At 44.8% G+C, this 26,639-nt stretch overlaps 1 protein-coding gene across 17 annotated transcripts in view; it reads right to left on the reverse strand.

The window, feature by feature from the left end:
* Positions 1 to 26,639, reverse strand: part of ablim1a (actin binding LIM protein 1a) — a 173,825-nt gene that overhangs the window by 16,169 nt on the left and 131,017 nt on the right. For 14 of the 17 annotated variants that reach the window (XM_031823265.1, XM_020481343.2, XM_020481348.2 and 11 more), the window contains 8 exons: positions 24,597 to 24,685; positions 24,174 to 24,297; positions 18,137 to 18,189; positions 17,768 to 17,828; positions 17,418 to 17,425; positions 16,820 to 16,894; positions 13,608 to 13,688; positions 10,779 to 13,397 (listed from right to left, as the gene is read on the reverse strand). In XM_031823265.1, the coding sequence (XP_031679125.1) occupies positions 13,284 to 13,397; positions 13,608 to 13,688; positions 16,820 to 16,894; positions 17,418 to 17,425; positions 17,768 to 17,828; positions 18,137 to 18,189; positions 24,174 to 24,297; positions 24,597 to 24,685 (605 nt within the window). In that variant the 3' untranslated portion in view covers positions 10,779 to 13,283. Of the gene's footprint in view, positions 1 to 10,778; positions 13,398 to 13,607; positions 13,689 to 16,819; positions 16,895 to 17,417; positions 17,426 to 17,767; positions 17,829 to 18,136; positions 18,190 to 24,173; positions 24,298 to 24,596; positions 24,686 to 26,639 lie in introns of those variants that run through there. The other 3 variants (XM_031823254.1, XM_031823257.1, XM_031823266.1) reach the window with 3 other exon arrangements.

Raw genomic sequence — 26,639 nt, forward strand, 5'->3', positions numbered from 1 at the left:
TTTTATGAAGCCTGTGCTGGTTGAAAAATATGTTGTTGTGGGGCACCATCCTCAGACAATCGCATGGTATGCTTTCACCGTAAAGCCTATTGTAAATCGGACAACGCAGTTAAATTAACAATAATTTAAGCTTTTAAATGATATAAGATACTTGTATGTTCATGAATGTTTAATATTACGATTATTTATTTGAATTGCGCGCCCTCCAATTGTGTCCTTCAAGCGGGACGCCTATCCAACCATCTGCCATGACAGACCCAGCAGACTTGGACCAGCTCTGCCATGCTGTCTCCCTGCAGGGAGCCACCATTAGGAGACATGAGGGGTTGGTACAGGAACTTTTGGAAGGGCTCAGGTCCTTGAAAGAACGGCACAACCAAAGGCTATTATGGGAGTTAGCTCAGATGCTACCTACCACCTCTGAAAAACCCCAATCACCCAGTAATTTTCCCCCTATCTGTGGTGAGTTTGTACAGCCTATCCAGGCTCCCCGAGAACCCCGCTTACCTCCTCTGGAGCAATAGTCGGGGAATCCTGGTACCTGCCTGGGTTTTCTTTCTCAGTGCTCGCTTATTTTTGAGCTACAGCCATCTTCGTTTCCTTCAGACAGATCGAAGAAAGCGTATATTATTACACTAATGTCGGGAAGGGCACTCTCCTGGGCTATGATAGTTTGGGAGCAACAATCTGCCATTTGTGGGCATCTGGAGGAATTCATGGCAGAAGTGAGAAAGGTATTTGAGTCTCCGGTTGCCAGTGAAGTGCTTAACTTACATCAAAACTCCCGTAGTGTGGCAGACTATGCGGTTGATTTTTGCACGTTGGCCGCCGAGAGTTCCTGGAATCTGGAGTGTCTTTTCAATACTTTTTTGCACAGATTATCTGAGGATGAGCTAGCTGCTCAGGAATTTCCGATGGATCTCGACTCCCTTGTCGCCCTTACCATTAAAATTGATGGACGCCTAAGGGAACGGAAGAGTGAGAGGAGGTCTGGTCTCGGGCACACTCGTGCACCCGCTATGGCGTGTTCACCTCCAAGGGAATCCGGAAGTTTCCGAAGGCAGCTCTTCCGAGAGGATTTGAAGTCACCCAATCCCTCTCGAGAATCTACAACGGGTGAGTTGGATACTCCTGAGCCCATGCAGTTGGGAAGAACTAGGCTATCAGTTTGGGAGCGCTCTCGGAGGATGAATAACAACTGTTGTCTGTACTGTGGAGGGACAGGACATTTTATAGCTACCTGCCCTATTAGGGAACCCTTGTCTCTAGTGGGTACCAGTACTATGGTGAGTCAGAATGGGAGTTCCCTAATTCCCATCACCCACACACCCCTTTTTGCTTTTGTGCTGTGGGGAGACCAATCTATGTCTCTCCGAGTGCTCATTGACTCTGGGGCTGATGAAAGTTTTGTGGATGCCACGATAGCTTCGAAGCTTGGTATTCCCATTCAGCCTCTCTCTGTGCCCATGGATGCTAGGGCACTGGATGGCCGCTTTATAGGAGAAGTCACCCATTGTACTGTGCCCGTTCAATTACGGGTTTCTGGCAACCACAGTGAGACAATAGAGTTCCTCCTCATTGCATCTCCCCATGTTCCGGTTGTTTTGGGATTTTTGGGATTCAGAAGCACAATCCAATGATAGATTGGACCACAAGCTCCATCCTGGGTTGGAGCCCATTTTGCCATTCCCACTGCCTTCAAGCAGCCCAGCCTTCCTCAAGTCATCTTTCTCTGGATGTTAGCAAGACCGTGGATGTCTCTGCTATCCCCACAGAATACCATGACCTCATGGAAGTGTTCAGTAAGGCACGTGTTACTTCCCTTCGCCCGCACCATCCTTATGATTGTGCCATTAATCTTCTCCCAGGCACTACAACACCTCGGGGTCAATTGTATTCTCTGTCTGGACCAGAGACCACAGCTATGGAGGAGTACATAGAGGAGTCTCTGGTCACTGGGGCCGTCCGTCCATCTGCATCTCTTGCCGGCACAGAGTTTTTCTTTGTGGAGAAGAAGGACAAGACCCTGCATCCATGCATTGACTACCGGGGACTTAATGACGTTACTGTCAAGAATCGTTACCCCCTACCTCTCCTCGGCGTTTGAACCTCTCCTGGGGGACACCATAAGTTGGACCTTCAAAATGCCTACCACCTGGTTCGGATACCCGAGGGGGATGAGTGGAAGACAGCCTTCAACACAGCCAGTGGAAATTATGAGTACCAGGTCATGCCATTTGGACTCACCAACGCCCCCGCTGTTTTCCAGGTTTTGGTCAATAATGTGCTTCGGGACATGCATGTGTTCTTACATGTGTTCATGTACCTTGACGACATCCTGTTTTTCCCCCGATCTGCACAAGAACATGTTCTTCATGTCAGACAGGTCCTTCAACTCCTTTTGGAGAACCAACTGTTCGAGAAGTGTGAATTCCACTGCTCTACAATCACCTTTCTGGGATATGTCATTGCTGAGGGCAATGTTCAGATGGATCCAGAAAAGTTGAAAGCAGTGGTGGATTGACCTCAACCAACATCCAGGGAGCAGTTTCATGGTTTTTCAAACTTCTACCGCCGTTTCATTCGGGACTACAGCACCCTGTCAGCCCCCCTCTCGGCACTCACCTCTCCCAAGGTACCGTTCAAATGATCTCCAGCTGTTGACAAAGCCTTTGTGGACCTGAAGCATCGGTTTACAACAGCACCTGTCGTGGATGCTTCGGATGTTGGAGTGGGGGCCATCCTGTCCCAGCGATCAGCACAGGACCAGACGCTTCATCCCTGTGCCTTCCTGTCCCATCGTCTCAATCCTTGTGAAAGTAACTACGTTGTTGGCAACCGAGAACTCCTGGTGGTGAAGATGGCGTTGGAAGAGTGGAGGCACTGGCTGGAAGGAGCAGAACAGCCAATCCTGGTCTGGTCCGACCATAAAAACCTGGAAAATCTCTGTACAACCAAGCGCCTTAACTTAACTGGGCCCTCAGTTCTGGAAGCCATTCTGAAAACGTATTGGGTCGCCGGCCAGTCGGTCATCCGGATTCCATCCCAAAACTAACGGTCAGTCGGAGCGAGCCAACCAAGACCTGGAGACCACGTTAAGGTGCCTGGTCTCAACCAACCCAACTACCTGGAGCCGTCAACTGGTCTGGGTGGAGTATGCCTGGAACACCCTTCCCAGTTCTGCCACGGGACTCTCCCCTTTCGAGTGCTCCATGGGGTATGAGCCTCCACTCTTCCCGGAACAAGAGCAGGAGGTCAGCGTACCCTTGGCCCAGATGTTTGTCTGCCGCTGTCGACGTACCTGTAAAAGATCTAGGGCTGCTATTCTCAAGACCAACTACAGGTATCGTCGACAAGCGAACCATCGCCGGACCTCAGGTCCCCGCTACCTCATTGGGCAGAGGGTATGGCTTTCCATCCGCTATCTGTCTCACAGTCCTTTGTTTTCTGTCTCCAGGCCCATCCCTCCCCCCCGGGTTATCGGTGGGCATCCAGCGTATACGGTGACGCGCCTCCTGAAGGTTCGACCATGGGGCAGGGGTTTCCAGTACCTGGTTGACTGGAAGGGTTATGGCCCGGAGGAGAGGTGCTGGGTCCTGGCTAAAGACATCTTGGACCCGGGCCTTCATCGCCGATTTCCACCGCCGACACCATGGTCAGCCAGGTGGGGGTGGTACTGTCACGCCCTGATCAGTTTCAGCTGTTCCTGTGATTGTCTACACCCCCTCCAGGTGTCGCTTATTTTCCACAGTGTATTTATCCCTGTGTTTCCTGTCTCTCAGTGCCAGTTCGTCTTGCATGTTTAGTCAAGTCATCCAGCATGTTTTTCCCGTACTCCTTTTTATATATATATAATGACAAATTATATAATGACACATTAAATCAACTCTTTATAGTGTTTCATTAACATTTTAGAGGTGATAAGTTGAACAGATCGGGCGTTTCCCCACACGGCTTATCTCCCCCTTTCCCTATCACGCAGTAGGTTTCACTTCCACACCCGTCATTAAAAAAAAAGAAGGCTCATTGCCTTCAATCATGCAGAGACGATGAAGGTCTCGTCATTGATTTTGCTGGAAAGGGGAGAAATTGTGCTTTACAATTGTATTCATATTACAGTTGCCGTGGAAGTATTACGTTTTTGGGGCGCTAAAATAAGGTAAATTGTACGTTACAGCACGGTGTACAGAAGTGCGTTAGCTTACAGTACATTGAAAAGGACTTTACGTTACTCATAGTGTGACACAAGTAGCAAGCTAGCTAACTAACGTTAACATGCTGGTTGTGTCTCACGTAATACCCTTGAGGTACCGATACCCTGAGAACAATGTTCAAGGAAGATTAGACCATAGAGCCCAGTTAACGTTAGTTAGCTAGTTAGCTGGCGAGTAGCGACCATAGCATAGCTAGATTTACAGATTTAGGTAGCTAGCTAGTCAAGGTTAGAGAACTCACCATATTGCATTGAAGGTCTATTCTGTAGATGGTAACTAGCTAGCTAAATAGCCTAGAGAAGTTACGATTATCTAGCTAAAGTTCACTAGCTAGCATTACCAACACAGCTGTTGGCTATGCCAACAGAGACCTGGCCGGGTGGTGCCAGAATAACAATCCCTCAACGTAACCAAGACTAAGGAGATGACTGTGGACTACAGGAAAAGGAGGACCAAGCACGCCCCCATTCTCATCGGCGGGGCTGTAGTGTAGCAGGTTGAGAGCTTCCAGTTCCTTGGTGTCCACATCACCAACAAATTAGAATGGTCCAAACACACCAAGACAGTCGTGAAGCGGGCACGTCAAAGTCTATTCCCCCTCAGGAACCTAAAAAGATTTGGCATAGGTCCTGAGCTCAAAAGGTTCTACAGCTGCAACATTGAGAGCAGAGAGTAGCAATAGCGTAAAAGTGGTTACATCACTGCCTGGTACAGCAATTGCTCGGCCTCCGACCGCAAGGCACTACAGAGGGTAGTGCGTACGGCCCAGTACATCACTGGGGCTTAGCTATCTGCCATCCAGAACCTCTACACCAGGCGGTGTCAGAGGAAGGCCCTAAAAATTGTCAAAGACCCCAGCCACCCCAGTCATAGACTGTTCTCTCTACTACCGCATGGGAAGCGGTACCGGATTGCCAAGTCTAGGACAAAAAGGCAGGTAATCAAATGGCTACCTGGACTATCTGCACTGTGTCCCGCCACCCGCCAACCCCTCGCTACTGCTACTCTCTGTCCATCATATATGCATAGACACTTTAACCATATCTACATGTACATGCTACCTCAATCAGCCTGACTAACCGGTGTCTGTATGTAGCCTCGCTACTTTTATAGCCACGCTACTGTATATAGCCTCGCAACTGTTATTTTTCACTGTCTTTTTACTGTTGCTTTTATTTCATTACTTTGCACTATTGGTTAGAGCCTGTATGTTACGGCTTTCTAGTGGTGATGAAGGAGAGTCGGACCAAACTGCAGCGTGTCGATTGCGATCCATATTTATTAAACAAAACGTAAACACGACTAAACACTAAACACTACAAAACAATAAACGTAATGAAAACCGAAAACAGCCTATCTAGTGCAAACTAACAGAGAGTACAAGTAAGACACTAAGGACATCAAGACAAATAGGACAATCACCCACGACAAACTCAAAGAATATGGCTGCCTAAATATGGTTCCCAATCAGAGACAACGATAAGCACCTGCCTCTGATTGAGAATCACTCCAGGCAGCCATAGACCTTGCTAGATAACCCCACTAGCTACAATCCCAACTATATACACACCAAAACCCCAAGACAAAACACACCACAATACAAAAACTCCATGCCACACCCTGGCCTGACCAAATACATAAAGATAAACACAAAATACTTTGACCAGGGCGTGACAGAACCCCCCCCTAAGGTGCGGACTCCCGAACGCACCTCAAAACAATAGGGAGGGTCCGGGTGGGCGTCTGTCCAATGGTGGCGGCTCTGGCGCGGGACGATGAACCCACTCAGTTGATGTCTTAGTCCTCTCTCCTCGCGTCCCTGGATAGACCACCCTCGCCGCCGACCATGGCCTAGTAGTCCTCACCCAGAAACCCACTGGACTGAGGAGCAGATCGGGACTGAAGGACAGCTCGGGACTGAGGGGATGCTCGGGAGTGAGAGACAGCTCGGGAGTGAGAGAAAGCTCAGGAGTGAGAGAAAGCTCGGGAGTGAGAGAAAGCTCGGGAGTGAGAGAAAGCTCAGGAGTGAGAGAAAGCTCAGGAGTGAGAGAAAGCTCAGGAGTGAGAGAAAGCTCAGGAGTGAGAGAAAGCTCAGGAGTGAGAGAAAGCTCAGGAGTGAGAGAAAGCTCAGGAGTGAGAGAAAGCTCAGGCAGGTAGGTAGATCTACCAGATCCTGGCTGGTTGGCAGATCCTGGCCGACTGGCAGATCTGGAAGAGTCTGGCTGACTGGCAGATCTGGAAGAGTCTGGCAGATCTGAAAGAGTCTGGTTGAATGGCAGATCTGGCGGCGCTGGGCAGACTGGCGGCGCTGGGCAGACTGGCGGCGCTGGGCAGACTGGCGGCGCTGGGCAGACTGGCGATGCTGGGCAGGCTGGCGACGCTGGGCAGACTGGCGACGCTGGGCAGACTGGTGACGCTGGGCAGACTGGGGGCACTGGCGGCGCTGGGCAGACTGGCGGCACTGGCTGCTCCATATAGGCCGACAGCTCTGGCGGCTTCTTACAGACTGACAGCTCTGGCGGCTCCGTGCTGACTGGCAGCCCCTTGCAGACTGGCAGCCCCTTGCAGACTGTCAGCTCCTTACAGACTGACAGCTCCTTGCAGACTGACAGCTCCTTGCAGACTGACAGCTCCGTGCAGACTGACAGCTCCTTGCAGACTGACAGCTCCTTGTAGACTGACAGTTCCTTGCAGACTGACAGCTCTGTGCAGACTGACAGCTCCGTGCAGACTGACAGCTCCGTGCAGACTGACAGCTCTGGCTGCTCCATGTAGACTGGCAGCTCCTTGCAGACTGGCAGCTCTGGCTGCTCTATGCAGACTGACAGCTCTGGCTGCTTCATGCAGACTGACAGCTCTGGCTGCTCCATGTAGACTGGCTGCTTCATGCAGACTGGCAGCTCGGGCTCCTTCATGTAGACTGACAGCTCTGGCTGCTCCATGCAGACTGATAGCTCTGGCTGCTCCATGCAGACTGACATCTCTGGCTGCTCCATGCAGACTGACAGCTCTGGCAGCCCCTTGCAGACTGGCAGCTCCTTACAGACTGACAGCTCCTTGCAGACTGACAGCTCCTTGCAGACTGACAGCTCCTTGCAGACTGACAGCTCCTTGCAGATTGACAGCTCCGTGCAGACTGACAGCTCCGTGCAGACTGACAGCTCCGTGCAGACTGACAGCTCTGGCTGCTCCATGTAGACTGGCAGCTCCTTGCAGACTGGCAGCTCTGGCTGCTCTATGCAGACTGACAGCTCTGGCTGCTTCATGCAGACTGACAGCTCTGGCTGCTCCATGTAGACTGGCTGCTTCATGCAGACTGGCAGCTCGGGCTCCTTCATGTAGACTGACAGCTCTGGCTGCTCCATGCAGACTGATAGCTCTGGCTGCTCCATGCAGACTGACAGCTCTGGCTGCTCCATGCAGACTGACAGCTCTGGCTGCTCCATGTAGACTGGCAGCTCCTTGCAGACTGGCATCTCTGGCTGCTCTATGCAGACTGACAGCTCTGGCTGCTTCATGCAGACTGACAGCTCTGGCTGCTCCATGTAGACTGACAGCTCTAGCTGCTCCATGTAGACTGGCTGCTTCATGCAGACTGGCAGCTCGGGCTGCTTCATGTAGACTGACATCTCTGTCTGCGCTGAACAGGCGGGAGACTCCGGCAGCGCAGGAGAGGAGAGAGGTTCTAGCTGCGCTAAACAGGCGGCAGACTCCAGCAGCGCAGGAGAGGAGAGAGGCTCTGGTTGCGCTGAACAGGCGAGGCGCACTGAAGGCCTGGTGCGTAGTGCTGGAACTGGTGGTACTGGATCGAGGACACGCACAGGAAGCCTGGTGCGGGGAGCTGCTACCGGAGGACTGGTGCGTGGAGGTGGTGACGGATAGACCGGGCCGTGCAGGCACACTGGAGCTCTTGAGCACCGAGCCTGCCCAACCTTACCTGGTTGAATGCTCTCGGTTGCCCTGCCAGTGCGGCGAGGTGGAATAGCCCGCACTGGGCTATGCAGGCGAACCGGAGACACCGAGCGCAAGGCTGGTGCCATGTAAGCCGGCCCAAGGAGACGCACTGGGGACCAGATGCGTAGAGCTGGCTTCATGGCATTTGGCTCGACGCTCAATCTAGCCCGGCCGATACCCGGAGCTGGAATATACCGAACCGGGCTGTGCACCCGCACTGGAGACACCGTGCGCTCCACAGCATAACACGGTGCCTGCCCGATCTCTCTAGCCCCCCGGTAAGCACAGGGAGCTTGCGCAGGTCTCCTACCTGGCATAGCCATACTCCCTGTGAGACCCCCCCCCCCCCCCCAATACTCTCTGGCTTCCTAGCCAACCGTGTTCCCTCGTATCGCCGGCTCCTCTCTCCGGCTGCCTCTGCTCTCCTAAGTGCCTCCACCTGTTCCCATGGAAGGCGATCCCTTCCCGCCAGGATCTCCTCCCATGTGTAGCAACCCTTGCCATCCAATATATCGTCCCATGTCCAATCCTCATTGCGCCGCTGTTGCTGCCTCTCCTCTTTCGGCTGCTCCTGCCTGTTGACACGCCGCTTGGTCCGTTGGTGGTGGGTGATTCTGTTACGGCTTTCTAGTGGTGATGAAGGAGAGTTGGACCAAACTGCAGTCGATTGCGATCCATATTTATTAAACAAAACGTAAACACGACTAAACACTAAACACTACAAAACAATAAACGTAATGAAAACCGAAAACAGCCTATCTAGTGCAAACTAACAGAGAGTACAAGTAAGACACTAAGGACATCAAGACAAATAGGACAATCACCCACGACAAACTCAAAGAATATGGCTGCCTAAATATGGTTCCCAATCAGAGACAACGATAAGCACCTGCCTCTGATTGAGAATCACTCCAGGCAGCCATAGACCTTGCTAGATAACCCCACTAGCTACAATCCCAACTATATACACACCAAAACCCCAAGACAAAACACACCACAATACAAAAACTCCATGCCACACCCTGGCCTGACCAAATACATAAAGATAAACACAAAATACTCTGACCAGGGCGTGACACTGTAAGTAAGCATTTCACAAAGCAAACGCTGATTTGTTGACGATGTGCACTGAGGATACTTTCAAGAGAACTGGGAACTCAGAAAAAAAGTCAAATCATGACATCAGTGATCTTCAGGTCAGAAAGTCGGAGCTCTTGAAAGATGCCACAGTTTCCAACTTCGAATTCCGAGTTGGATAACCGTTCTGTCACGTTCTGACCATCGTTCATATGTGTTTTCCTTGTTTTAGTGTTGGTCAGGACGTGAGCTGGGTGGGCATTCTATGTTGTGTGTCTGGTTTGTATATTTCTATGTTTGGCCTGATATGGTTCTCAATCAGAGGCAGGTGTTAGTCATTGTCTCTGATTGGGAACCATATTTAGGTAGCCTGTTTTGTGTTGGGTTTTGTGGGTGATTGTCCTTAGTGTCCTTGTTCCTGTCTATGCGTTAGTTTTCACTAGTATAGGCTGTTTCGGTTTTCGTTACGTTCTTTGTTTTTTGTAGTGTTTAATATTGATTCGTGTTTTTTCGTTTTGTTCATTAAACATGGATCGCAATCTACACGCTGCATTTTGGTCCGACTCTCCTTCACACCTAGAAAACCGTTACACGTTCAAACAGATTTTTCCCAGTTGGAGCTTGTTTTTTTACAGAGTTCCGAGTTTCGTTGAAAGCACTGAAGTCTGAGATTTCCGAGTTCCAAGTGGTTTTGAATGACCTTCTAGACCCATTTGTCGTTATTTCAGATGCGTAGATCTTGACCTTGATCATTACATAATGACTTAATCCCTGGGATAAATAAATAATTGCATCAATGTATCCCATCCAAAAGTGAAAATGTTCCTCAACAGTGAAACCCTTGCAAGGTTACATGATGAAATAAAAGTTGTCTTATGAACATTTTAAGTGCATTTATAAACCATTATTCAGCCAACCTTAATAGGCTTTAAATTTGTCAAGCACAAATGACTATCTCACAATTTTAACCATAACTGTTTATTCATGTGTCTAAAAATGTTTGGTTAAAATAATCTACCGATTGTCAAATACACAATTAATTGACTTAACAATTGAAAGTAATGTGAACTTGTTTTATTCATTGGGCCTAAAGACTACAGAGCCATTTATTGTGTCAGAGCTGTGTCAGTCAATGAAGTGGTTGATTTTAAATTAGCTAACTAATCACATGGTTTGTGCAGGCTGAAATATAGTGCTTTGGGATATTTGATTGGGATGCTATCGGAAACGTTAAGATTTGTACAAGCATGGTAACAAGCGTTCATTGTTACACCTCTGTAATTACAGACTGTTTTACCTCCAGTTACATGTTGTTATTACAGTTTAACTATGTATTATTACAGTTAATTACAATACTTGTTACATACTTGTTACAAGTGTTACCAAATATAAATTCTAGAAGGGCCGAAGCCCCTCAGACCCCAACAATTTCACTGGAACTCTCATGTGTGCGTTTAATATGACTAACATGGTAGTGTGACGCGTCTGACCTCTGTTCACACAGATGAATCCCCATGCTGTTAGTTTACTTACAGTGATTTCAGTTTGCTTTGTGCTTAATTTCTTCATTCGGAACTTCACCGCTTCTCTTTGCCTCTTCAGACATTCCTGGTGCTTCAACAGCATCTCCTGGAGAGAGAAGGTTTCAGAATAACAAAAAAAAGAGCCAAGATGGATCCCACCAAATTCCCTCTTTTGAAGCACAGTAGCACACACCTGAGCCTGGGTCTTCATCTCCATGGTCTTACTCTAAGGGAGATGATCAGTTATACCAATGACGAAGAGCTCGGCTAATGATGCTACCAGGTGAAGTTGTAATAAGCCAAAGACTTTTAGTCCTGTGTCAGTTAGTCTTAAATCAGTAGAGACTACTCTCATTCACGTCCATCTCTTGTGTCTGTCTGCATGCGTCTCTCTTCCTCTGTTTATAGAATGGCCTGTCTCATACATACCATACCTCTGGAGCAGCAGAGTGATTTAAGACACAGGCACCTGGCCCTCTTTAACAATCCCATGCCTCCCTAGTGTCACAAGGTTAGGTGCCAGAGCATAGTGGATAGTGTTGTGTCCGTATAAATAGAATCACTAGAACAGACATGGCCCATTCATTGAGCCAGATTGGGTGTATCCATGAGGGTGCTATCAAATTGCTGTGGTCTGAGGGGATTATCCATTCTAGTCATTCTATTTCTATGGTTGTGTCAGTGGGTCCCTTTTTCTCTGCCTTGGAAAGTATTCACCTTGAGCTGTCTGTCCAACTCACTTAAACACGCTATCCTGTATATTACTCCAGACAGACCATGCAGGTCATCAGGCATCTGTCTTCTAAGTTCCAGTGTCATTGTTGTAACCCTTTTCCATTATTCTAGCTTTGGATTGGTCAACCTTTGCCAATGGAAATCACGAGACGACAATGTGACATCCATCCTGATGTCACAGCTCTCCATTGACCATGCTATTTAATCCAGGACTAGGGTTCATCTGTGTCCGGGAAACCAACCCTATACGCACTGTATAACATTGAATATACTTGTGTAAATTGATCCCTGGCAAATGACTGTAAATAATATGTTTACATTCATGGTATGAGGTGCTGTAAGCAGGCTATAAGCTAACAGAGATTTTCTATCCAGTTTGATACACAGATAATCTTTAGCAACACTGTGTTTTCTCCATTCATACTTTGATTCATACCATACTTCAAAACTATAGGCCTTCTATGAGCCTGGGTGTGTGTGTATCTGTATGTGCGTGTTTGAGAGAGAGACAGACAGACAGCTCCATGGGTGTCTGCCTCTTTATTGCCTCTTTAAGTCCAGGAAGTCCCCCGAGTACACTATGCCTGATTGGTCCCATAAAACTTGACAGGAGAGTCCTCATACTACCTCACACACTGTGTTTATTATAGTTTAATAGCTGAGAGGAGATAAACTAATACAGGTGATACCTTTGGTGTATCATACACAGGGATTTAAAGCTTTATTTTTGCTTATATTTCAATACAACAAATGGCAGTGTGGGTTTCATTTATAAAACAGTCATTTTAAATACAGTTGTTATTTTTTGTACATTTAATGTTGTATTTTTTGGGGTGGTGTTTGTTGAATATTTGTGAGTAAAATAGGAATTGCTTCTCCAATTTAACCAACAGAAAACTAAATTGGGTCGTTTTCACGGGAGCCTGATAGGATAAACTGTTTTGTTGAAGAGGCTACCTGGGTCATATTTAATAGGCTTCAAATGGAAGAAAACAAACTGAAATAGGGAGGGACTACTTGAACTTGTCCACGCTCATTTCAGTTTCCCTTTACAGAACATTTTAAAATGTTGCATGCCCTAATGAATATAGCCCGGATCTATATGGAAACCACATTATATTGTTTTGATTGATGGCTTTTCCAGACTCTGATGCCAGTGAGAGTAACATGGTTAGGTGCTAAGGCAAGCTGAGCAGTGTTTGAAGATTTGGACTCATATTATGTACTAGAGCCATAAAGAAATGGCAAGACCCAATATTTCCATGATGAAGACTGTAAGCCATTTGATTTGACGCCAACACGGGTCTAAAATGTTTCAGCCAAAATGAGGGCAAGCTGACCATTGACTTATGAAGCTGACAGACAGACATTCCAGTTTCGCATGTGAAGAACATGTTCCATTTGGTGCCATGAGATTAAAGAAAAGGGAAAGAAAGTAAAAGCAGCTCAATTCAAAGCAAAGCGAAAAACAAAACAAAAATAAGCGCAGCAGTAGAAAAACAAAAAAACATGACCTAATTTATAATTCTGTCATTCTTTTTCATTTTTGAACACTTACGAAATGGGTTTATTCTATTTCCTTGTAGCATCTATCGGTTCGTTAATTATGTATTCAGTCCGTAGAAGAAGTATAGAGTAAAAAGAGTCAATTTCATTGCTTCCTTGAACATGTCAAAAAAGAGGGAAAGGGGGAAAATCAAAACAAATCCTACATCTATGTTACAGTGGTAGAGTAGATTGCTATCTTATGGGATGGGATGAATGCATGCTGCTCTGACTGCTAGAAGAGCTTGGCCTTCTTTTTCATGTTGTTGCGTTTCCACAGTGGAAGCTTGTCAAATTCCTGGATCTCCATCCCAAAGATGTCAAAGAACGTTTCTGGGGCTAAGTGGCGCTAGAGTGAGAAGAGAGGTTGAGAAAAGAAGGAAGGGGGAGGGGTATGTTGTGGTTAGCATTTACGCTCCTATAAAGTCATTGAAAAACTCTCAAGAATCTATATGGAGCTATGGAGTCTGTACTTTCCTCACTAGGTTTTTGTGTAGCATTCATGCACACAAAGTAGACAATCGAGTATCTATCATCACATGCAGAAATCAAATGATACCTCCAGTCTTGTTCTGTCCACCTCCCTGGGCAGTTTAGCTCGCCCTCTACTGGTTATCGTGAGCATTTCATATGGTACGACCTTCAAAGGGAGACACTTGTCAGTAATGGAAAGGGTCTGTGCTATCTAGGCTCCTTGGAACGTCCCTACCTTATCCCCTTAACATAGCCCCTACCCATAACCCCTACTTAACCTTAACCCTAACCCTTACCGTAACCTTTTAAAATGTCAACTTCAATGGGGTAGGGAAGTCCCAAGGATCCCGGATAGCAAAGTTCGTAAAGGAAGGCAATACTGAATCAAGCTTCAAAAGGAAACTGTTGAAAGATAGACCAAGGGGCCATCACAACTGACTGAGGACCCCATTCAATCGAACGTGGATACTAGGTTTTTGAGATAAAACCAAAATGTGAAATAAAGCATTTTATGCTGTAATTATTTTATTGAGTACGTGATTCCACACATTCATTGCTGCAGACAGACATAGAGGTACCACAGAAACCGGGTATCCATGTTTGATTAGATAGGGCATCATTTTTACAGTTATAGCATGTTCAACACTGATAGTCTTGTCTGAGACAGCGCTGGGTAGGGACAACAACTGTGACAGAAGATTGTGAGTGAGGGCTGTAAGAGGGCAGATGGGGCTGACTCAACTATATGGGTATCAGTTGATAGGGAGGTGCATGATGCCTGTATCGTTGTGTAGGTTCATGCATTTGTGCTCTTATTATTAACAAAACATGTACACCACTGGTCAAAAGTTTTAGTACACATACTCATTCAAGGGTTTTCTTTACTTTTACTATTTTCTACATTTTAGAGAAATAGTGAAGAAATCAAAACTATGAAATAACATTATGAATTATGTAGTAACCAAAAAAGTGTTAAACAAATCAAATATATTTTATATTTCAGATTCTTCAAATAGCCACCCTTTGCCTTGATGACACCTTTGCACACTCTTGGCATTCTCTCAACCAGCTTCATGAGGTACTCACCTGGAATGCATTTCAATTAACAGGTGTGCCTTCTTAAAAGTATATTTGTGGAATTTCTTTCCTTCTTAAAGCATTTGGGCCAATCAGTTGTGTTGTGACAAGGCAGTGGTGGTATACAGAAGATAGCCCTATTTGGTAAAAGACCAAGTCCATATAATGGCAGGAACAGCTCAAATAAGCAAAGACAAATGACAGGCCATCATTACTTTAAGACATGAAGGTCAGTCAATCAGGAACATTTCAAGAACTTTGAAAGTTTCTTCAAGTGCAGTCACAAAAACCATCAAGCGCTATGATGAAACTGGCTCTCATGAGGACCGTCACAGGAATGGAAGACCCAGAGTTCCCTCTGCTGCGAAGGATATATTCATTAGAGTTACCAGCCTCAGAAATTGTAACCCAAATAAATGCTTCACAGAGTTCAAGTAATAGACACATCTCAACATCAGCTATGCAGAGGAGACTGTGTGAATCAGTCCTTCATGGTCAAATTGCTGTAAAGAAACCACTACTAAAGGACACCAATAATAATAAGAGATTTGCTTGGGACAAAGAACACGAGCAATGGACATTAGACCGGTGGAAATTTGGAAAGTCCAAATTGAAGATTTTTGGTTCCAACTGCCATGTCTTTGTGAAACGCAGTGTGGGTGAACGGATGATCTCCGCATGTGTATTTCCCACTGTAAAGCATGGAGGAGGAGGTGTTATGGTGTGGGGGTGCTTTTCTGGTGACACTGTCTGTGATTTATTTAGAATTCAAGGCACACTTAAAAAGCATGGCTACCACAGCATTCTGCAGCGATACGCCATCCCATCTAGTTTGGGCTTAGTGGGACTATCATTTGTATTTCAACAGGGCAATGACCCAACACACCTTCAAGAAGGAGAGTGATGGAGTGCTGCATCAGATGACCTGGCCTCCACAATCCCCCGACCTCAACCAAATTGAGATGGTTTGGGATGAGTTGGACCGCTGAGTAAAGGAAAATCAGCCAAGAAGTATTCAGCATATGTGGGAACTCCTTCAAGACCTTTGGAAAAGCATTCCAGGTGAAGCTGGTTGAGAGAATGCCAAGAGTGTGCAAACCTGTCATCAATGCAAGGGTGACTATTTGAAGAATCTCAAATATAAAATATGTTTTGATTTGTTTAACACTTTTTTGGTTACTACATGATTCCATGTGTCATTTCATAGTTTTGATGTCTTCACTATTATTCTACAATGTAGAGAATAGGAAAAATGAAGAAAAATCCTTGAATGAGTAGGTGTTCTAAAACTTTTGACCGGTACTGCATGTCAGTTAAAATGTGAATATGTTGGAATATCTGACTAGATAAATGGACAAGATTAGGCTACAAATTCACATTTTCAGAGAACTAACTGTGACCCTAACATTTTGTAAGTAATTAACAAAATAGTACTGTAAGTTTTAAAAATGTTGTTCAATAAAATTCAAGACATAGTTATCGAGTCCTGGAAAGCAGCTATACTGTGGGCTTTACAGCTAACTTATGCTAAGGTCTAGTACACAAACAGACATGGATGAGATCCATTTAAATTTAGAGTGAGAGTTTTGCAAGATCTTACTGAAATACTCTGATAAGCAAGAAGAGGGGTGATTTGTTTTCAAATTTTTCCATCTGACCAACTCATAATAGCCACACCAATCATGAAAATCCAACAATGAAGCTGTCTCTTCTTCATAAAGTATACAGTGATCAGAGTAATTTCAAATATACATTTCGTGTTGGATTTTCCACTGTATGCTACATACAGTCTATATTGAAGCGATGTGTGAATGAACATGGAGAAGCTGGCATGCTAAGCGAGAGGTGACTCATTTCACTAGCTCCTGTCTGGACTTCAGCACAGCCACAGCCTCATGGGAGATGTAGTACTGTCGAGGGGCTGCATTTGGTTCCAGGAACCCATGATGGAACTGACTACCAGCTGCATACTGTAGGTAAGTTAGTGGTGATGTTATGAGACACGCCACCAGTCCTATACCTCCGAGCTCACTCTCCACTGACTTAGTATTCCTTTCTGTTGCATACAGCATATTCATTTTTGTAGTGAAGTCTATTTTAAAAACTTGGCATGTCAGTGAAATATACAAAAACGCATAGGGCACATACAGCTCTAGCTCTACATACAGCTCAGAGATCATCAGGTAAATAAAAAAAATGATCAAGAAATAAGATACTTGCTTTTGGTTCCAACATATTAGGCATAGATACTCCCCTGTCCATTCTTGTTACTGCGGCACAGCCATCCCTTATGTGCTACAGGATAGAACATACACACACATGTAATATAGTGGTATGGAACTGAGATGTCTCTAGCATAGCTATCTACTATAGCTACCACTAGCCCAGCAACTGTATTGTATTACTATTATATAGAGCAATATACTTGTAACATATGGTCACTGCAGTACATTTGTCTGTCTCTTTGGATAATGGGTTTCGGCTTTCAAAGATTGGCATTCTTTTAATACAATTCATCTCAATGGCCTCTACGCTTGTGACCCCTCCACCTCTCACAGTCTAGAGGACTGTTACGGTTTGCAATTGAATATGTAACTAAAGCAGTGTTGTTTGCGTTCCAAGGCAGGAGCATGCAGGATCACTGCAATGCAATCACTACAGTTTGGAATAGCAAACAGTGATGCAGGCATTTAGCGGGACTGGGTTGACATTCAGGACAACATTAGGTTTGCAATCTTAGGAATAATGAGTGAGCAAACACATGCAAAATTAAAGGTATAATGAAAGGCAGTTGTGGATAAGCAAATGAGAGACATACCTGAAACTCTGCAGGACAAAATGGGACAGAAAATGAGACTCACAGTTAATGTTTTTTCTCTACCATTTATCATTCATATCTGAACTAAGTACTACATTATTTCCAAATAATTGGGTGCCTTATTATAAAACATATTGATTAATTTTGTATATGTGTAATCGGTTAAAGGTACAATCTGGGATCTGGGAGGGGTTACATTTCCCAAGCCCCATTTCTCAGCTGTATACCAAAACAAGTGCGGGCCTGTCATTTTGCTGAACTGCTAATCCCAGATTGTAGCTTTAAGGGTATTTCAATTGTGGAAGTAGTTGTGAATATAACCAGAGCTTTATTTGGTGAGCAACACTCACCTCTTCCTCCCCCACACATGTCCCCATGGCTGTTGTACTGAGTGAAATCTGTGGACTGAGGCTGTAGAGGCAGAAACAGTATTTTAATAACAACAGTCACATATTTCTATGAACAATTTGATCAAAACAGAACGTTTTACAGGAGCAATTAGGGTTAAGTGCCTTGCTCAAGAGCACATCAATAGATTTTTCACCTAGCCGGCTCAGAGATTCAAACCAGGGACCTTTTGGTTACTGTCACAACACACTTAACCTCCAGGCTACCTGCTGCTGTCATAGCGGAAAACATCCACATTAAATCAAATATTGATTTGATTGATTTTGTTGGATTTAATCAAGTTGTGATATCTGATAGGTGTTTGATCTTACCCGGTGTAATCCATTCCGTCCATAACCAGGCAGCGAGGAAGTTTTGGAATCATCTGAAAAGTTGAAACTATGGTAAGTATCATAATTTCGCTGAAACATCTAAACTCAATTTGGCTGCCCTTTAGTTTGAATTGTTCAAGCACAGGAAATTTGCAAGTGTTAAAATCTCGGCGTTGAGGTAAAAGGTTTATAGTTTGTTTTAATATCTATGTTTCTACATGCACATTGATTGATTCATTGATTTTATACTATACAAAGATAAGTAATTTATGCTTTTCTAAACTAATACAATCTGTAAGGGGTTGGATTTATTGCACCCGTTAATGAGATGGTTGTTCCAGTTTAGATGGTTAAGGCAGTCTTGTCTTTCAACATAGCAGTCATTCCTAAAACAGATTGTGAGTCATAAAATATTCACATTTTTGGCCATCCTACCTCCGGCTGGAATTCATAATGACTTCACAAACCAACATATTGTGATTTGCAGGTCCGATATAACCCTGGCTTATCAAACCACAATGTCAAGGTAATTTATGCAATTATATATGGTAATAAAGGATTTAGTTTTAATTTAGACACTTAGGCAGTCATTTGGTGAAGGTTTCAGGACTAGACATTAATGAATGCAACAACCATGTGTCTGTAACTAACAAGCACAGTCATGGGTGGGTATCTCTCACATTCACAAGGCATGCTGTGAAAAATGTCAATAAGACTTTACACCCTACAGTGTTAAAACAAAACGCTCCAAAATACTGTAAAACTACATGTGTTATTCCTTAACACGAAAAAAGTGTAACAGCATCTACTCTAATAAGGTTGCAATTTATGTCAGAATTTGCAGCACCCCCATAGTGTTAGGGAACCAACACTAGATTTGGTAGATTGTCAACACTGAAAAGTGTATATTTTCCATGAATTTTGATGATATTTGGATGAAACCAGATCAAAGTTGCTTCTACATTGATAAAGATGGATCATAAAGTTACTTGTCCCCTCCCTCGTGTCAAACAGTTGGATTCAGGAGGCTGGATTATTAAGAACCTTTTGCAATATCACAAAAAGCCTAATTTGATTACACAAATGGTAACTTCTTATTCTCTTACACAATTTAAATAAGTACCACCTTGTATTCAATCAAAATGCAAATATATATAAAGAAATAAAAAAATATGACATTTACATCAGACTCTTTACTCAGTACTTTGTTGAAGCACCTTTGGCAGCGATTACACCCTTGAGTCTTCTAGGGTATGATGACGCGACAAGCTTGGCACACCTGTATATGGGGTGTTTCTCCCATTCTAATCTGCAGATCCTCTCAAGCTCTGTCAGGTTGGATGGGGAGCATCGATACACAGCTATTTGGCCAGCAGCATACCACCCTGCATACCACTGCTGGCTTGCTTCTGAAGCTAAGCAGGGTTGGTCCTGGTCAGTTCCTGGATTGGAGACCCAGATGCTGCTGGAAGGGGTGTTGGAGGGCCAGTACGAGGCACTCTTTCCTCTGGTCTAAAAAATATATATAACAATGCCCCAGGGCAGTGATTGGGGACACTGCCCTATGTAGGGTGCTGTCTTTCGGATGGGACGTTAAATGGGTGTCCTGACTCTCTGAGGTCATTAAAGATCCCATGGCACTTTTCGTAAGAGTAGGGGTGTTAACCCTGGTGTCCTGGCTAAATTCCTAATCTGGCTCTCAAACCAACTCGGTCACCTAATAATCCCCAGTTTACAATTGGCTCATTAATCCCCCTCCTCTCCCCTGTAACTATTCCCCAGGTTGTTGCTGCAAATGAGAACGTGTTCTCAGTCAACTTACCTGGTAAAATAATAGATAAATAAATACATATTTTCAGGTCTCTCCAGAGATGTTTGATCAGGTTCAAGTCCAGGCTCTGCCTGGGCCACTCAAGGACATTCAGAGACTTGTCCCGAAGCTACTCCTGCACTGTATTTGTGTGTGCTCAGGGTTGTTGTCTTGTTGGAAGGTGAACCTTCACCCTAGACTTGAGTGGTCCTGAGTGCTCTGGAGTAGGTTTCATTCAAGAATCGCTCTGTACCTTGCTCTGTTCATATTTCACTTGATCCTGACTAGTCTCCCAGTCCCTGAAAACATCCCCATAGCATGATGCTGCCACCACCATGCTTCCCCGTAGGGATGGTACCAGGTTTCCTCAAGACGTGATGCTTGGCATTCAGGCCAAAGAGTTCAATCTTGGTTTCATCAGACCAGAGAATCTTGTGTCTCATGATCTGAAAGTCCTTTAGGTGCCTTTTTGCAAACTGCAAGGCTGTCATGTGAATATTACTGTGGAGTGGCTTCCGTCTGTTCACTCTACCATAAAGGCCTGATTGGTGGAGTGCTGCAGAGATGGTTGTCCTTCTGGAAGGTTCTCCCCCCTCCACAGAGGAACTCTGGAGCTCTGTCAGATTGACCATAGGGTTCTTGGTCACTTCCCTAACCGAGGCTCTTCTCCCCCGATTGCTCAGTTTGGCCGTGCAGCCAGCTCTAGAAAGATCCTTGGTGGCCACTGTGTTCTATTCTGCAGAAATGTTTTGGTACCCTTCCCCGGACAAATCCTTGGATCTCATTGGCTGGTTTTTGTTCTGACATGCACTGTCAACTGTGGGACCTTATATAGACAGGTGTGTGCCTTTCCAAATCATGTCCGATCAATTAATTTACCACAGGTGGACTCCAATCAAGTTGTAGAAACATCTCAACATCTCAAACAGAATAGACCTGAGCTAAATTTCGAGTCTCATAGCAAAATTCTTAAATTAAATAAGGTATTTCTGTTTTTATTTTATTATGAATCTTGAAAAACAGTACTGACAATTCCATTTGGGCTAGCTAGCTAAATTATACAGTAAACATTGTGTCAATATTGATGCTTTCCAATAACCAAGCAGTTGGATGAACAAATTATTTATGAAACCAAGATGTGATGTATGACAGGATTGGATGTTTCATGCAATTTCAATGTCGTTTGAGTTGCTTTGTGTATCAGCATTTGAGTTGCATTGTGTATCAGCAAATTTGCTTGAGATCATCTCACTGCAGCACTGCTCACTGGGTCAATTTGGCTTGACATAGGTATTTCAAGGAACCGCCTGCCAAGGTAAGGTCTGTCTTTCAGACTTCCTGGTAGTTTGACATGAGAGAAAAAGTACATTTTATAAAATTTTATCAGGAAAAAACATTATGGGTGATGCTTTAGTCACTCAAAAGGCTATTTTACATGGGAAAGTTTCGGGACCTATAACACTATTTCAGTGGCTCATACATCAGTGGAGGCTCACCCGAAAAGTAAGGGGAGGACCATCCTCTTCAGTAAATTTAATTGAAAAAAACATTTTAAACATTTAAATTTTTTTGATAAAGAGCTAAATATATTCACGTCACCAAATACTTGATTAAAATACACTTTTTTGCAATGAAGTTCTACAGTACACAGCACTCTGTAGGGTAGCACCATGGTGTAGCCGGAGGACAACTAGCTTCCATCCTCCTCTGGGTACATTGACTAAAATACAAAATCTAGGAGGCTCATGGTTCTAACCCCCTTCCACAGATTTACACGGTAATTATGACAACTTCCAGAGGACATCCTCCAAACTATCAGAGCTCCAGCATAGCATGAACTGCCCTGTTGTCCACCCAATCAAAGGATCAGATAATAAATATCGTACTGAAAGCATAAGCTACAGCTAGCTAGGACTGCAGTTCATAAAATGTAGTAAGTAGTTGACTCAAAGAGAGAGAAGGACAATAGTTGAACAGATTTGAACAAATTCATTTCTTCCAAAAAGAAGGAGAGGCAAGAGAGAGAGAGAGTCATTTTTCCCCTTTCAAATGCAGCCAGCTAGTTTAGCCTACTCAAACACCCTTCTCAAACAGAGGGGTGCTATGTTAGGTAGCCAGCTATGACTATCCAACACAACACTAGAACTCTTCCATGTCAAGGTATGCTTTTGGTTTTTACAAATGTGATAAACTGCTTTACTGACTGTACACTGTAAAGTTACTGAATGATTGTAGCAGGTTTACTAACGCATTAGTTCTATTAGTTATGTTGACTATGACATTACTTTAGCTAATATGCTGACAACGATGGAGGCTGTGTGTAGCGGTTACGATATGGTTTGGCTTGGAAAGTTTTTTCGGCTGGTCACATACAGCTGATGTGTTGTGCATTGAAGTCCACAAGCGAAAGGAAAAGGTGAGAGGGGGAGAGTGCATAGATGCAAGAAGGAATAGAATGTGGCTGCTATGAAAGTGAACTGTCTTTACGTGTGTCAGGGGTGTATTCAGTCCACCAATTCTGTTGAAAAATGTTTCTTAAACAGAAGAAAACAGAATGAAACGGGGATAAACATACCTGAATTTGTCCAATAGAAACTCATGTTTGTAACTGTTGGACTAATGATTACACCCTAGATCAGCTAGATGCAGGCAAGAGTGTGCAAGGCAGTATTGAACGTGTCACAGTCTGTCCATGTGTCACTGTCTGTCTTTTCAAAATGTTCTCTGTGCACCTACGTTGTAAACTTTCATTCATAGGCTAGGTTGTAGCAACCTCATGATGTATATGGAGAACATTTGAGTATCATGTAGTAGCCTAAACATATCGCGTGTCACGGTTGTGTGAATGATTGGACCAAGGCGCTGCGTGCGTAGAATTTGACGTGTTTAATAAACTCACCAGACAAAACGAAATGTGACAAAGTGATGATCCATGGCCCAGAGCCTCCAGTGATGATCCATGGCCCGGAGCCTCTAGCCACGGTTCCCCATCCAGAGTCCCCGGCGACGATCCATGGTCCGGAGCCCCCGGCGATGATCCACAATCCGGAGTCCCCGGGGGCGATCCAAGGTCCGAAGTCCCCGGCAATGACCCACGGTCCGGAGTCTCCGGCAACGATCCACGGCCCGGAGTCTCCGGCGACGATCCACAGAACTGAGGCCCCGGCGACGATCCACGGTTCGGTCACTGTCACGCCCCAACCAACACAGAGAATAAACAGCTCTCTATGGTCAGGACGTGACAGTATCCCCCCCCAAAGGTGCGGACTCCGACCACAAAACCTGACTCAATATGGGAGAGTCCGGGTGGGCATCTACCGTCGGGGGTGGCTCCAGTGATAATCCATGGCCAGGAGCCTCCAGTGATGATCCATGGTCCGGAACCTCCTGCAAGGGTACCCAGTCCGGAGCCTCCAGCGACGGTTCCCCATCCGGAGTCCCCGGCGACGATCCACGGTCCGGAGTCCCCGGCGACGATCCACGGTCCGGAGTCCCCGGCGACGATCCACGGTCCCTCCGGCGACAATCCACGGTCCGGTTCCTCCAGCGACGATCCACTGTCCGGGGTCCCCGGCGACAATCCACGGTCTGATTCCTCCGGAGACGATCCACGGTCCAGAGTCTCCGGCGACGATCCACGGTCCGGAGTTTCCGGCGACGAAGCACGGTTCTGTTCCTCCTGCAACGATCCATGGTCCGGAGCCTCCAGCGACGACCCACGGTCCGGTTCCACAGAAGCGGAGGGATGCACTGACCTCATGCATTGACCTTAGAGAGCCTTTTTATTCTCTATTTTGGTTTGGTCAGTGTGTGACTAGGGTGGGTACTCTAGTTTTTTTTATTTCTATGTTGGCCTGGTATGGTTGCCAATCAGAGGCAGCTGTCTATTGTTGTCTCTGATTGGGGATCATATTTAGGCAGCCTTTTCCCACCTGTTGTTTGTGGGATTTTGATTTTGTATTGTTGCTTTTGAGCCCTACAAAGCTGGACGTTTCGTTTTGTTACGCTGCATCTTTGTCCAACCATCCTTCAAACAACGAGTGTTACAACAAAAATGATGTTTGTTGTATTGGACAAGTACAGATAGTAACTCTGTGTTTCAATCCATTTTGGATCACTTTCTTCGGTTTGGTACCTAATGAACCTGACCCTGATTTAGAGTTAATTTGATGTGGTTCTTCTAAACAATGTGCTTGTTACTATATGGTGAAGTTAGTCAGAACATACCTCCATCATAGTTGTTCTGCTGAGGTTCATAGCGCTGAGCTGATTGGCTGCGTGCATGACCTTCCCTGATCTGCTCCTTTTCATTCTCCTCTTTCATTATCAGCTTCCCCAAACCAGACTGGATCTGGGGACACACAGAACATATGGTAAAATACTTAACTTAAAGCCTGCAGGTATAATGCATTGTAAGACCTGTCGTGAGCATGTATAATATCTTATAATGAATCTTATAATGATCCTGACTAAATACCAGCTATTTTGAGTCAGTTGAAAAGTTGATACATACAGAGACAAAACATAGTGTAAACCTTATTATAATACAGTATAAAGGCTTGTACATGCTTATAACAAATTATAAGAGCTGCCTACGTGTGTGTGTTTGTGGGTGTGATTGTGGGGGTGTATGAATGTGGCTTCTCGAACCTTATTGATTTGCTCCTCCTGAATCTGCTTTCTCTTCATAGCCTCCTCTTCCTCTTCTTCCCTAGACCGTCTCCTTCCTCCTTCTGAACCTTTGAGTGGCATAAACAACCCAACCCATAAGCCAACACACACACATGCGCACACACACACGCACACACACACACACACACACACACACACACACACACACACGCACACACACGCACACATGCAGGAACACACACACACAGGCACGCATGCACACACCCTTATAACTGTGTGTGTTAATTACAGGCGTCTTGACCGAGAAGTAGTGCTAAATACAGTCAAGCAAGACTGTCAGAAACTATAACAGAAGGCATAATAGAATGCTCCCATCTGTGGACTTCATGTTCACAAAAGTACTGTACAGGATTTTTAAAAGGATTGAAAAAAGTACTGTAGGATTTATCTTTCCAGCAACAGGGGTGTGGGAGAACACAAATGTGAGACAGAGTTCACTAGACATAAACACAGACAACACAGAAACAGTGAAACTACTCAGCTGCACAGAATGTTAACTAGGACAGTACAAGTCTTCACAAGATGAGATATTTACTATGAGTTTGATACACAGAACAACACAGTGTAGGAAGACAGATCCGTTTGAAGCCAGTCTCAGTTAGCTCTGTCCAAGTCATTTGTGAACGGTCGATTGATTGATTTTATAGGTAGCTGTAAAGCAAGCTGTAAAGGAAGGTGCAACTGAAGCTGTAGCAAGCAAAAAGTGACATGATGCCAACAACAACAGTCTTTCAAGGATACATTGTTCATCAGCATTGCACAAAATTCAGCAAAATAATTTTAAAATCTGTGTTCTAGAGAGTCAAATTGTGGTGAGAGCAGGGATGCAATAAAGCTTAGTGGTGATGTTAAGCTTCAAGTGCATAAGAGTGAGATTATGACCGATCCATAAAGAACCCAAACCCTACATCCTAGACATTTGTGAAAATCTGAGAGGTTCGGAAAAGCCATATGGCTGAAATTCCACCTAGCCTATCAGAGTTCACGGTGGTGCGATTGACATATTGCTCAAACCTATCAAATTCTCTCAGATCTCCATAAATGTCTAGAGGGTAGGGACTAGTGGTTGTTTCTGGACAGGGACAAGTTCAGGGTTTGGTTAGGGGTAGTGAGCCTCTAAGGTGAAGGAGGTGGGGCAGTGCAAGCATGCTCATAAGGAGCCTACTGTACCTAAGGTAGCCAGGGTCAGGGAGGGAGAGCAGGGGGGCCAGTGGTCGTTTTCGGTCGGTGATGTGTCATCCAGAGGGGGGACATGGGCGGCAGGAAACGTAGCGGATCTGATGATGTCATCAGCAGACTTTTTTTGGGGAGCGGGTGAATCTAAATTGGTAACCAGAGGAACTGGACTATCAGTGTCTGAGTGAGTACCCTTAATCCCCTTTTAAACACAGCTGAACATTTCAACATCATCTGTCTGAAATGTTGTGTGATAATATTTACACAGCAAATGTACAAGTGTTGAGGTGAAAAGTGTTGTGAGTGTTATATCTGAGTGTTGATTCGAGTTGGGTTAACAAATTGACAGAGAATGAAGTGTTATTTAAATCACAGTGGAATCAACACTGTGTGGTGTTGTTGTTACTTGATTTGTTTGAGTTAATTTCCGTTAAATCTCTCAGAGTAGTGGGAGGGGCCTCATTATCACGTTTCCCAGCATAATTTATTGCAGGTTGATTTTTAGAATAGTTTGTTTTTAATATCTATGTTTCTGCATGCATATTGATTGATTCATTGATCTTATGCTATACAAAGCTAAATGACAAACATTTTTCTAAACTAATCCAATCTAGTGTACCTGTCACTGAGATGGTTGTTCCAGTATAAATGATATGATCTCACTATTAAATCCTACTCAATAGCAGTTTTCCTGAATGGCTGGATTCTGATAAGAATTGCAGTACTAATAATTTCATAAACCAGAATATTGTGATTTGCAGGTCTAGCCAAGAGCCAAGATTTTCAGACTGAAATGTCAAGGATAACTACGCCATAACTAGATAC

This window comes from Oncorhynchus kisutch, linkage group LG4, assembly GCF_002021735.2.
Source record: "Oncorhynchus kisutch isolate 150728-3 linkage group LG4, Okis_V2, whole genome shotgun sequence".
In the NCBI taxonomy this organism is placed as follows: domain Eukaryota; kingdom Metazoa; phylum Chordata; class Actinopteri; order Salmoniformes; family Salmonidae; genus Oncorhynchus; species Oncorhynchus kisutch.